Below are 13822 nucleotides of genomic sequence, written 5' to 3' on the forward strand. Positions count from 1 at the left end.
TATTCTCTCATTACACTTCTTTATCAAAGACGGTTTATCAACATATATTTGAATTAACGCTACCCTCCAGTGCCTTGTCACAAAGCAGAACATGTAACTACTAGTTTGAAGACCACATCGTTTTATTGTCGATCTTTCTCTGCTAACTTTTGCAACTTGACTGCCGTTTCTTTAAAGTTGTCAGTGACGCTGCCAGGAGGACTGGACATCCCACAATGCAACACGGCCAAATGAATTTCCTCCTCGACGTCAACACATGGCCAGTAGTTGCTAATATTGTTCTTTTTTTAACCTAAACACAACGGCCTTTTTTAAGAGTGTGTCCGTTTTCAGTCGTCTACAAAATGAAAGTTAAAGTCCTCTCGAGGAACCCGGATGATTATGTCCGCGAGACAAAACTAGATATCCAGCGTGGTAAGTGATAAACGTTAAACTAAACGCAGTATGCTAGTAGTAATGCTAGCCAGAAAACATCAGCCCTTCACATGTTACTGAATTTTGCACATTAAGATATTGCGATAAAAATAAATACTTTTAACGTAAATATCTCTGGAGAGACAACATTTCGTGTTTCAAGCTACGATAAAACCAAAAACAGCAAATATGAGGAATTTCAAATATCTGCGTTGTGTTTAATGTCAGTTACAACATTAGCATCCATTTAAAGTCACTAAAATGACATTGAAAGTAGGTGTATATCATATTTGCAGGTTTAGTTTTTAAACCTATACAACAAAAGCAAATGGCATGTCCATGAATTGCAACTAACTGATGACAATTAAGTGTATTCCAATTAATCAAACTTGTGCATTCTACTGAGTTTATCCCTGAACCTATAGAATTATCTGCATATTCATAACACAGTATCATCCTATATGCAAGTTAATTGTCCTTCCAACTCATTAATGATTCTCTTCTCTCTGTTAGTTCCAAGAAACTATGACCCATCCCTCCATCCGTTTGAGGTGAGCAGAGAGTACACCCGGGCCCTTAATGCCACCAAGCTTGAGAGAGTGTTTGCCAAGCCCTTCCTGGCCTCTCTGGATGGACACAGAGATGGGGTGAACTGCTTGGCCAAGCACACCACCAACCTCTCCACCCTTTTCTCTGGCTCCTGTGATGGGGAGGTAACTATCTGAAAGAGTGCCATTTGTTGAGCCTTTGGAACTGTGAAATTGTACACACAATTCTGTAAATGTGTTTTGATATGATTCATAGGTGAAAGTGTGGAATCTGACCAAACGTGAATGCGTCCGTACTCTGCAAGCACATGAAGGTTTTGTCCGTGGAATGGTCGTACGCTATTGTGGAACGTCTTTCTTTACGGTAAGTGCAGCCCTTCTAGAAATAGTTTTTCAGAATTATTAGTGTTTTGTCAGGTTACCTCTAATACAGCTTCTTTGTTTATACCTGGGCATGGTGACTCTAACAGGTTGGTGACGACAAAACAATCAAGCAATGGAAAATAGAGGCACCAGCTTACGGAGAGGAGGAGGAGCCGCTCAACACTATTCTGGGCAAGGTGAGATCAGCAGGCATTTACAGTAGTGTTATCATCAAAGACAGCTGTGGTTACACAATGTTAATGGAAAACAATACACTAAATTGGGAAGGATCTATCTAGAATTTAAATACATGCAAACATAAACACACCTCCACCTATGTGGCCACACATGTGCATATCCATATACATACACAATCATATATCAACCCATAGTTATTCTAAAATTTGAAGAAATAAAATACATTTTAAATTCAAAGATTTGACCTTACTGTAAGTATACTGTGAAGTGGAATCAGGCCCTATAGTGGATACATAGATGCTTTATTTGAACAATTTCATCAAATATATCAATTTCAGTTATTAGTTTAAATATAATTTTCTAAATTGTGTTTATGTAATCAAGATGATTTCCTTGTTTTTAACTTTCACTTGCAGAAGGCTGTCTGATTTGAGTTACTCTTTATCGCTAGAATACAAACAAATAAAATCACCTTGATTCGGCTGAATTCTGTCCATGAGGGAGAGGTTGTGAATATCACATTAATCAAAGAGGATTTGTATTCCCTTTACAGACAGTCTTCACAGGACTGGACCATCACAGGAAGGAGGGTGTGTTTGCAACATGCGGCCAGCAGGTGGACGTGTGGGACGAGCAGAGGAGCAGCCCGATCCGCTCCTTCACCTGGGGCGTGGACAGCTTCAGCGCCGTCCGCTTCAACCCTGTGGAGGTGAGGCACCATGCATCCACCCCACTCAGTGAAGACCACCTGTCACATCAAAGCCTGCTGAAATCTTTAACCCTTAAACGGGAAGGCACATATGCATATTGCTATTATCTAATATATCTAGGCTAAAATAATACAATTTCATGATATTTTTAAAAGTATGACCCTATTTTCCCGAAATATATTGCCTGTTAAGGGTATATACATTTTATATATTATTGCACCTGTGTTTCAACCATGTTAGACCATTATGACACCCAAAATACACCAATATTACACTTATTACACCCTTTTACACTCAAATGACACCAACTAAACCCATATTTCACTATTATTACATCCATATGACTTATTACATCTGATTAGATTAGAGTATAGGCCTCAAAACAAGTATATCTGTGAGTGTTTATACCTGTTTCATAACCCCATCTCGTCAATGAATACTGAAACCATTGAAGTAAACAATGTCTTAATGTCTTTCCACAGACTGAACTTCTTGCTAGTTGTGCCTCTGACAGAAGTATAGTGCTGTATGACATGAGAGAACCAGCACCTCTTAAAAAGGTAAGGCTTGCTATTTAGTTGCTGCATTTCTATTTCTGATTTATTCACTATATATTCATTGTATAATGTTTGTATCTTTGTGTTTTCTTTTTAAAAAGGTTATTATGACAATGAGGAGCAACACGGTATGCTGGAACCCTATGGAAGCCTATTACTTCACATGTTCAAATGAGGACTACAAGTGAGTGGAGGATGATTGTTACAGTGAAAAGGATCCACATATCTATTGTATTTGTGTTGCTACTTAATGAGGTTTCCTGTTTACAAGCTCAGTTATTTATCGTCAAACAGGAAGAATTCCACATGTACCTAACACATGTAAAGTCCAGCTCTGCACTATTGATAGACTTTCAAAACAGTTGAGCCAGCTAACTAATACATGGTCGACTTATTGTTGTACCGACTTGCTTTCCACCTCAACTCAATTTGCTTTAGAGGTGTAATTCAGTTTCTTTGTCTCTTCAGCCTCTACACATACGACATGAGGTACCTGGACAAGCCGATCACTGTGCACATGGATCATGTCTCTGCAGTGCTGGATCTGGACTATTCCCCAACTGGGAAGGAGTTTGTATCTGCCAGTTTTGACAAAACCATCCGCATCTTCCCTAAGGACGGAGGCCACAGTAGGTTAGTGTGACCCTAAACACCAGTTAAAAATATACACTTGACTTGTCATTGCAATAAATGTTTTCAGAGCATATATAACTTGTCCATAATCAAATACTATTTCTGTACAATAGTATTTATAGTATATACTTAATAGTATAAGTATTTTCTTTCAATACAGGTGATGATATCAGCAGTTTTGTTTAGGTTTAGTTATTTTCACCTATATTTAAAGGTCACCTATCATGCTATTTTTAGGCAATAGCATAGGTCTCAGATATATAAAAATATATAAAAAACATGTCTATGAAGTGTTTTGCTCAAAATACCAAACAGATCACCCATTCTAGCCATGCTTCATATCCCTCTATTTCACTTCCTGTTTCAAAAGTGCTGATTTTGGGTATAAAGCTTAAAAAAAAAAAAAAAGGAGGGGGCTGAGCTCATGCGGGACCCGGCAGCTACTGTCTAAACTAAATACTGCCGCGATGAAACGCCATATCATGGATTATCAAGGATTATTTCTGAAACAGTATGGAGCTCAAAGGCTTTCTCTCTTGCCGGTTATACCACAAGGTGAGTTCCTTTTTATATCCAGCTTCTTCACACACATGCTCTCCAGTACAGGTTAGCTCTGAGTGTTAGCGATGCTAATGTAAACACCGACCATATTACGTCCTAAACAGTCGGGCATTGTTTCTGATAGAAACTTTCTGAGAGTGCCGTGGGTCCACATTTCCGATATTACGTCATATCGGACGCAAATCTGGATCAGCTCCGTGGTACCCAGATTTGGGTATGGAGGAAAAGAGTAAGGGTTTTATTTTCTGACGCTCCGTGAGTTCCCTGACACACCGGGGACACATATTTATGTATAAAACACATCAAAAAGTGCATTTTGCATGATAGGTCCCCTTTAAGTTCAGCACATATTCATCATTTTCCCTACTATGGGAAATCAACATGTCTGCTGTGACCATTCTAAATGGCTAGCAAAGCGGATAACAGTTACTAGTTGGCAAAGCTAATGTGGGGATGCTAACTGTTTTGGCTGACCTTCTCAACAACAAAAACCAAAGCCATTGTTTGGTTGCTATGTGATGTAATAGTACATGCCGTAATGTTTGAACATGTATAAAGCTGCAGTACAAAAAGCCACTGTTGTGTTACAGTCAGCAGGCTCATGTAACCCATGGGCAGGTTGAAACACTAATTAAATAGAGCGGTTTTGTTGTTGAGTGCAATCCGAGTATCGCGGTTAGGGTTATATCATTTGACAACAAACAGACATGATATATGACATATGGTATTTCAGGCAGTATAGAACTTCTAACAGCACACATTGTGACTTCTAATAGTGAAAGCACAGGTGTAACGTTAGTGAAAGTCACTATTAATCATGCATTACATTTAGATTTGCCAGTTGTAAGGCTTCTATTCTGCGTGCTGGCTCACTGAAATGGCTTACTATGACACTTACTGACTGAACCTGAGCCATCGTTATTGTTGTTGGTTCCTCCTGTGCTTTCCATGCTATGGCAAGTCTAAATAACAAACAAAAACTGAAAGATTTGATCCAAATCACACAAAGGAAGAAGTTGTGTGATGGTGTTATAGAGCCACTATGTGCATGGATATGTTAACAAATCTTAATGTTTTCAACAACAAAACCTAACCCTTACCATAGCATTGTTAGACGGTTATTTCTTCTGTCATTTTGTTGTGTTTTTTTAATGGTTTTCCTATAAAAACAACAACTGAATATCAATATAGTCTTGTCAATAGAGGTGTTGGATCAGAAAACGAGTATATGTGGTGTTTAAGAAGGCATAGAAACATTACATATTATGTAATTAAATGAAGTTAAAGTTTATTTTTTTAGTACGGGATAAAAATCCAAAACATTGTTCTTATGTTTATGATGGATTTAATATCAGCAAAGTACTCCTGATCTGTGTGGGATCCTGTGTATTGCAACACTTGATTCTACTGGTTGTTTCTCTAACGGCTAATGAAAGGTATTGTTTTGCCCTAATGGATTTTCTCTTTTCTTTTTTTCTAACTTTAGGGAAGTCTACCACACCAAGCGCATGCAGCATGTCATCTGCATAAAGTGGTCCGCAGACAACAAATACATCCTGAGCGGTTCTGATGAAATGAACATCCGACTGTGGAAAGCCAACGCTGCTGAGAAACTAGGAGTGGTGAGTCCTGCCTGCTTTATCATATATTTTAAGCTTCAATCTATTTAATAATTTAGGCAATTTTCTGATTTGTAGTTGTTCTTTGAGCCAATCAGCAGCTGTATTTTCCTCAGCTGTCAGGCACACTGCACCTCCCTCCACTTTAGCACCTGATCTTGTTTTATGAGTTTGCTGCATTCTTGGAAGCAGCCCTGGCCCCAGGCCCCCCACAGCAGGGTAAGAGAGAGCGACTGTGCCAGGAGCTACGGCCCTACGGTTGCCAAATGCCCTGATGGATGCTGACTTAGGGTAGAATCACTCTCAATAAGTACAATGTACCAATTTGAGAGGCTCTTGTGGCAAGCGGATGTCCAAAAAAAACTCTAAATCTGTGTGGTTGTTTGACCTATCGGAGAAAAGATTCAGTTGAAATACCAGCAAATCCTTCCGTGACTTTTACTACCTGTAAGTACCACATATATACATTTATACAGTAAGCTGTTATAGCAGAAATTATAATGTTTTTTCAATTAAAGATCCAGTGAAATGCTGGGAAGTGCTTCATAGCCCGAAATCCCAGTTAAAGCTGAATAATAAAGATCAATACCATCTCATGTGCCATCTCCAACCGCCATCTATCATTCCTAATCACATGCACTCTTGCTTATTCTCTTAATGCAGCTTCAGAGTGGAGAATTGGCCCGCTTTTGGCACTTGTTTTACTGTCACTGTATAAGAGGAGATTTATCCGCAAGCTTTGCACTTAAAGAGATCAGACAAGGGCTGCTCCTATCAGCAGTTTAAAATCAGCCAATCACTTAAAGCGGGCCACTCTGAACATAATGAAGCATTAACAATCAAGTTATACCGAAAGGGGTCTTTAATTATCCAGAAATGCTGAATGTGTCGGGATCAGGGCTTCTCCAACAGCTGCTGCACATCTCCAGTTCTTCCCTTCATAACTTTGCACTCGGTGGACTCTGGCGGCAGTAAAGTAGACCCTTTATTTTAAGGCAAAACAAGTCGAATCAATCCGCTCCTTTTTGTTTCCAATCGGGTCAAATGTTGGTACTTCCCATGTTTTTAAAATCGCATCACTACACTTTGATTTAAGGTTGAAGTGCCAAATTAATTGTTTTAAAAAAAAATGTGATGGATGAAATTGATGCCGCGTTTGTTTTTTCTACTCCATCAGACAACAATTGTAGATTAATACAAATGTGGTCATATTTTTAGGTTTGTCATTCTACAAAAAAAAGTTTATTTCAGACTTCAGGTTACAGCTCTATTGCAAAAAGAAAGAAAGAAATAAAGTTCAGAAATTCCCGTGTACACACGAGCCACACAGGCACAGCAGCCTTCATGTTCCACAGTGTTGAGCCACAGTACTGCTGTGTGGTCACCCATGTCCAAACCCAATACAGTCAATGTACAGACTCAACAGGAGGAGGGGGAAAAAACATCCGTATGGCACACCAATGACACTACACACGTTAAACAAGAGAAACTAGACTTGAAGCCTAAAAAGACACTTGTGTGCGAGCGAAACTGGAGCCGTTACACAGCCTGTGTAGTCAGCTGTATTGATTTTAAAATAGAAGAGTATCAGTTCCTCAGACCCGTGTGAGTGAGGCAAGTGGAATGCGGCACATATTGAGTCAAGTGCAGTAGCCAAAAGCGGCATGGAACAGTTCGACTTTGTAGGGCAGTTGCAGTACGTACTTAAAAGTACTGTAGGAAAGTAGCTATTTTTTTTGTTTGTAATTCAGGCTTTATTTGTTCCCTTTAAACATTTTCAACAGATTATCTTAAAGTGGTCCTTTGAGGCTTTGTGGTTTTCCCTCTCCTGTTATATAGATTTTTGTGCATGTAAATCCATTGGACTCCTTTGCTTACTTCTGTGACAAAATGTCTAATGAAATCACTGTTACACTAGCGCTTCTATTGGCTAGTGCTCCAACGCATTGTAGGCTAAGCGACAGGACTTCTCGAAGCTGTTGACCATTTTCATTTTTTCATTTATTTGAAGAGGGACAGTGCACATTGATGAACATTTAAAACAAATAATGCTTTAAAAACGTAAACATGCCGGATTTGAGCTTTGAGCTAGTTTCCATCCGTAGTCCCTCACATACAACATTTAAGAACATGACATTTATATACATAGCAAAATAAATACATGATATGCAGAAAGAGCATGAGCAGCATATAAGCATTTACCACATGGCAGCACAATGTAGCAGCTACGACATATAAAGTGCAGGAGAAGATAAAAGGGCTACATCAAGTGCAAGAGGAGATAAAAGGGCTACATCAAGTGCAAGAGGAGATAAAAGGGCTACATCAAGTGCAAGAGGAGATGCCCCTGTATTGAAGTGCATCTAGCGGTGATTGCACGTTTGTTTGTTTCTCAACCATTCTTTTAGTTGACCTTTAAAACTGTTCAAAGTGGGACAATCCCGTATCTCAGTTGGGAAGCTATTCCACAAAGAGCTGCCCTTAATTGATAGAACATTTTGACAGAAAGTGGTCCGTCTACGGTGGACCTCACAGTCTCCTCTGGTTTCTGACCTAGTGCAGCGTCCAGTGTGTTTTCTGTGGATGAATTCCCCTAAGGGAGGGGGGGGGCAGTCCATGTAAACATTTATAAATAAAACACATACTTTTAAAAGACTTAAAATTGTCAAAACTCAAGAAATGGTGTTTCTCAAGGATGGTACAGTGGTGGACCAATCACAACAGAGCTTGTCTGCTAACCAATCAGAGCAGACTGGGCTCTGGTTTCAGACAGAGGGTGAAAAGAGGTGCTGCAGGAACAGAAAACAAACACAAACTGATGAACCAAACTGTCTATGGTAAACATCAGACACAGTTTTAAAGACTGACTTCCTGGTTCCCCTTTGAATTACTAACATGTTTTTAGTATTTATTTTTATTTTGCAAGAAGGTACTATTACTAACATTATGAGCATAAATAAGATAATATGGCAAAACTGTTTCTTCTCACTCAAATGACCTGTACAACCATGACTGCTTGTTTGTTTTACCTCGTCAGACTTTTCAGTAAGACATCAGCAATTCATTTGGTGAATGCAGTGTTATCATAGCTGATAGAATGCCTCATCTCTGCCACTGTCTAGAAGAACAATGTTATCATCATGGTCTGACGTCTGCTTACAAAATCATTGACATAGTGGTATATCCTCTCAATTTATCCCATTGTTTGTTGCTGCATTTTTCATCCAAACCCGATCTGCAATTAGGACATGTTTCTTTGTAATTTTTGGAATTTATTTGTAATTTCTTTTAAAGTATCTCTGCAGTGGACATTGTACTTTTACGGTTCTTTTATCCCGTCTTACAGCATCAGTTAGGCATCAGTTACTACTTGCACTTAGCTGTAGTCAAGTCTTTCTAATAGCTGTCTCTACGGTGCACTCACTCTTCCTCAGCACCATGTGCATTGTGCTAGTTGCAAGAGCACCCGGAGAAGTAATGCCTCTGTTTTTTGTACTTATGGAATCCCATGTTTCTGCAACTGTCTTTGCAAAGATATATACAAATCATATGAGCCCCTATCTGACCAAACTCCATGTGAAGCATCATCTTCTGCTCTCTCATATCCATCATGTTGAGACCATACAAACTGTTCAGCAAGCTCACCATGTGTGTATCCAGGGGAATGAGTTTAGTACGACAGGATCAGCATCTCGCAGCTCTTCTCCAGCAAATTGAATCTGAGACAAATCACTGCTTTTAATTAGAATAAAAGCCTTCGAGGAGGGCAGCCTGAGCCAAGAGGAGTCCGAGTAGACGGCGGAGAGGGAGGGATGTTGTTGAGCTGGTGTCTTCACTTTTTAACAGACATTGATTATATTATGAATGAGCACAACGTCGAGCTGAAGTTACTGCTTACTGTACTGGCCAAGATTTTATGATGTAAGATGGCTTACTGTAACCGTCGGTAATTAACAACCTGAGCTGAATGCTAACTGCATATCGTGATCAGCGCTCCCTCCACGCTACTACGGTCTACTGGAAATACTCATATCTGGAACCAGGGCAAAAACATTAGATACTTACACTTTCTTATTTTAAAACAAGACCTATTTTTTGTTTTTTTGTAAAGGCGACTTGTGGCCTTGTGAATTACGATTGTTGTCTCTCAGATGCAACATTTTGGGAGATAAGCTTATTTGCGATCTTGCCAAGAACTTGATGAAAACACTGACTACAGTCTGGGCTATAAATTGAACCTCACTACCAGACTGACTGCAGCCTCTAGCCATCTGCAGCTCTGTTTTAAATGTTGCTTCCTATTTCTCCTTAGAATAATGCTGCATTATTCTCTTTTTGTAAACATGCTTTTCTCTCTTTTTGTTATTTAAATGAATGTTATTGGGATGTGTTTCCCACCAACAGCCATGTTGTGTTCATTTAGTATTAACCTCAACAGTGGCCTAAACTTAACCAAGTAGTTGACAAAATAGTTTTTCCACAAGGCCCATTTGAGCTTTGGTTCAACTGCTTCCAAGGTCAATGACACAATTCTGTTACGTTATGAGAACTTGCTCGAAAATTGTTAACGAGAAAGTTTTCTACCTTAAAAGTTTACTTTGATGGTCACCTAAAATAATATTTGGTCCACGTCAATATTTTGTACCTGCTTCAACAAAGAATGAATATAATCTTTAAATTCTCCTCTGGTCTTGTTCTGTCTCTCAATCCACTCTCTCCCCCCCTCTACACTTTCTCTTATTATAAAATTGCACCTGACCAACCCTCCTCCCTTTTGTCATGCAGCTCGCCCCCAGAGAGAGGCAGGCCGCCAACTACAGCCAGAAGCTGAAGGAGAAGTACCAGCACCACCCTCAGATCAAACGTATCGCCAACCACCGACACCTCCCCAAGATCATCTACCACCAGACCAGGGAGCAGCGGGTCATGAAGGAGGCTCGCCGCAAGAAGTACGTGTTCATTATTTTCCCTTTTGACTTTTGGAGAAGAAATGAAGCTAGCTAATTTATCTAGAGGAATGGCCCCCTGTGTGTCCATGTGGAGGTGAATTGGGCTGCTGCCAGGCTGGATGTGACCTATGCAGTCACAGCAGCCTAATGGAAAACCTCAGTGAAGGGACTGTCCCTATGACATGCTCTCAATAGCTTCTACATACTCATTTACAGCTTGTATGGTGGATTGATTGTCCCAGTTTGCCCGGCCGCACAGTGATTCATCGCTCGGTCTGCGGCTTTTTTTCCCTAATTACTTCTTTTTGTGACACGTCACACTTGTGTTTGCACCGTGAATGATTTACTGCTCATGCATTATTTTCAGGGTACATTAGTGTAGCCAATGACGTAGGTGTTAGGTCAACAGTCTTATATTTAGTCAATTCTGTTTGCTCATCTCTCCCTCCATCCTCTTACTGAGATTGTTCACCAGCAGAATGAGTTTTTCACGGCTTTTACTCCTTTTGTTTTCCAGGGAGAGGAACGTCCGGAAGCACAGCAGGCCAGGAACTGTTCCTGTGGTGTCGGAGAAGGAGAAGCATGTTGTGACTGTGGTCAAATAAGCAGAGAAGAAGACAAAGGTGACCCCCAAGAGATGAGGTGGAGACCAAGATCACACACAGGACATGTTCCGACTGCTTTCACTCTGAGAACTTTTTCATTTGTCAGTTGTGGGACCAGTTCTGCATCATTTGGAGTACACACAGACTGTTAATACATGCAAACATCAAAGTCATTTCAAAGGATTTCCTTTACACACAGTTCTGTTTTCTCTTCCGTTTGAGTGGCTAACCCCACATTTTGTTTTGAGCAGGTTTGCATTTTCTATTACAGGATCCACAACCATGAAAATAAAGACTATTTTAGATTGATCCGGTGTCTAAAGAATGTCACATGACTCACCACAAGGACCAAACGAAATGTGTTGCTTGTGGTATTGTTATATCTTTGTTCCATCAGTAAAGACATTTTATTATTAAAACTACTAAAGATGCCCTAAATGATGCGGTATGCTTCAAATGATTCCTTTTGACAATTTCTGAAGTCAAAAGTGTTGTGTTACATTTAAGCACACATTCCCTCAAATATATTTTTGATGTATTTTGTTGTTTCAACGTGATAGATTGAACAACTGAGGCTGATGTTATAAACATTGGGACAATCTCTCCATGATCCAGCATCTCGCAGTATTCCAAACCCCCCCCCTCCTTACTTTCTACTACACACATGGTCCATCAGACTGTCATAGGTGTTTCCAGTCATTTCAATCAGACTGGAGGAAGTCATAGAGAGGCGAAGTCCCTCCCTTTCCGGGGGAGCTCCATGGGACCTTATTTCTGAAAAAGTATGTATTGAAGTCAATTTAGAAGATAATTTTGCAAGTAAAAAAAAAAAACTGTGTCGTAAAACTGTGAAGTAACACTTTTGTTTGTGTGAAACCGCTCGATGAACTACATCTCCCGTCTCGCACCACACACCAAGTCGGCCGTCACGTTGGCACATTTAACTTCTTTCTTTCAGAATGAGGCGAAAAGTATTAAAAGAGGTGAAAATCACTACAAGTCTGGGCATGTTGAGAGCTGTACATACACACAACAGACAAACTGACTTTTTTGACATGGAAATGATTTTTTAAGATTGACAAACATCATATGTGTAATTCGTGGCACAATTCAAACGAGATCGAAAGATACGTTTTCTCTCCCCATTGACTTCAATACATAATTTTTCTGAAATAAGGTCCCATGGGTCGGAAGTAGATGGGCGGGACTTCGCCTCTCTATTGGACAGCGGACATGCCTGTTTAGCCGTTTTTACTATGCCAGTGCGCAGCTAGCTTGACATGCTATTTAATTGAAAAAGGGTTTTCAACAGGCTGTTATTGTTTTTGAGCCCTAGCTTTGATCTATTTTAAAATATTTAAAAATTGTCTGTTAGACGATCCAACACACTTTTGGAAAGCATAGTTCACTTAATCTATATGGAGCTAACTGTTTTTGCTTAAATGTATTCAAAATAAACTTCAAACTAAGTTTATACTCTGCAAAGAGCATGACGTTTAGAAATTGTGATCTAAATGATAGTAAATTCAAACAACAAATTCCTTTCCCTCGTGTTCGACAAGGGCTCTAATTTACTTCGAGACCTAATGAGGCAGAGGCGACATCCACTTAATGTTGTCCTTAAATCCTATTACCACTGCAGTCTGAGAGAGGGCTTGTCTTTGGGAACGGGTCAGGGATCAAGAGGCACTTCTGGGGTCAGAGCTGATAAATCTGATAGTGTGCTGGGTTAAAATTTGTTTGAAGCAGTAAAATGTGAAACCTGAAGATTTCAGCTTTAGAGAAATTTATGTTTGCTTGATTTTCATGAATGGATTATCAACCTCTTATTTTCATGATTCAGTGATGCATCTATGAAATGTCAGGAAATGGAAATGAAAAGTCATCCAGAGTCCATGGACTAAATGGCCTGTTTCTTTGAAACCTAAGATACTGTATTTTATTTTAAAATCAGACACTATTCTCATGAAACACTTTCTGTCTACTTCGGCCTATTAGAATTTCCTTTGCAGAATTGTTCTCTAGGCTTGCCCAATCACAATCCTGAAGACTCAATACTAGATACTATATTTAGTCTTTTCCTTTTTTCTATATATTTCATTTTATTTTAGGAGATAACAGCAGTCCCATGTGACCAAATACTAAATATAGTATCACAGGAAAATGACTATTTCAGATACTAGAAAGGGCCCGATCAAGTATTTGGTAAATTATCTCATATCAAATATATGCACATACATGAAGTTTATCTATTATAAACAGTATAAAAGACGTGTTTCGTAATTTTACAAACATCCTGATTTGATTAATGATAATACTGTATTCGTGTGAAAAACGTTTATTGTTCAAAGCTTGTCAACACCAAATTTCAAAACTTATCGAAACAAATATTGTGAAATTATTTGTTATTATAAATATACTCTTTTGAGAGCAACTAAGAGCTGGCTGAAGTCCATACATCTTTTTACATTTTTTTTTTTGTTTACAATTGTTTAAGAAATATCCACTGACAGGGCTTGTGTAATTGTTTGTTCTTCCATTTATCATCACAGCCTTTCTCCCATCAGCTGGCATCAAAGCCTAAAAAGCGGCCTGATGGGAAGCGCTGCCACACCTGCAGTAACAGTCATTGTCACTAGTCATGTTCTGTATTTATCTCCCCTCT

General features: G+C 39.3%; 1 protein-coding gene across 1 annotated transcript; it reads left to right on the forward strand.

Moving 5' to 3' along the window:
• The first annotated feature begins 216 nt into the window (after nt 1–216).
• Nucleotides 217–11466, forward strand: dcaf13 (ddb1 and cul4 associated factor 13). The gene is made up of 11 exons (XM_034128085.1): nt 217–414; nt 928–1127; nt 1219–1326; nt 1433–1522; nt 2077–2232; nt 2716–2793; nt 2892–2974; nt 3259–3423; nt 5471–5606; nt 10389–10552; nt 11070–11466. Exons 1-11 carry the CDS (start codon nt 345–347, stop codon nt 11155–11157), a joined length of 1338 nt encoding a protein of 445 aa, XP_033983976.1. The 5' UTR covers nt 217–344; the 3' UTR covers nt 11158–11466.
• Nucleotides 11467–13822: the final 2356 nt, after the last annotated feature.

Source organism: Trematomus bernacchii, unplaced genomic scaffold (assembly GCF_902827165.1).
Source record: "Trematomus bernacchii unplaced genomic scaffold, fTreBer1.1, whole genome shotgun sequence".
NCBI lineage: Eukaryota > Metazoa > Chordata > Actinopteri > Perciformes > Nototheniidae > Trematomus > Trematomus bernacchii.

Coding starts and splice junctions, on each gene's coding strand:
- dcaf13 (XM_034128085.1), top strand. CDS start 345: ATGAAAGTTAAAGTCCTCTCGAGGAACCCGGATGATTATGTCCGCGAG. Junction 2,975..3,258: donor TGTTCAAATGAGGACTACAA/GTGAGTGGAGGA, acceptor TTGTCTCTTCAG/CCTCTACACATACGACATGA. Junction 5,607..10,388: donor CTGCTGAGAAACTAGGAGTG/GTGAGTCCTGCC, acceptor TTTGTCATGCAG/CTCGCCCCCAGAGAGAGGCA.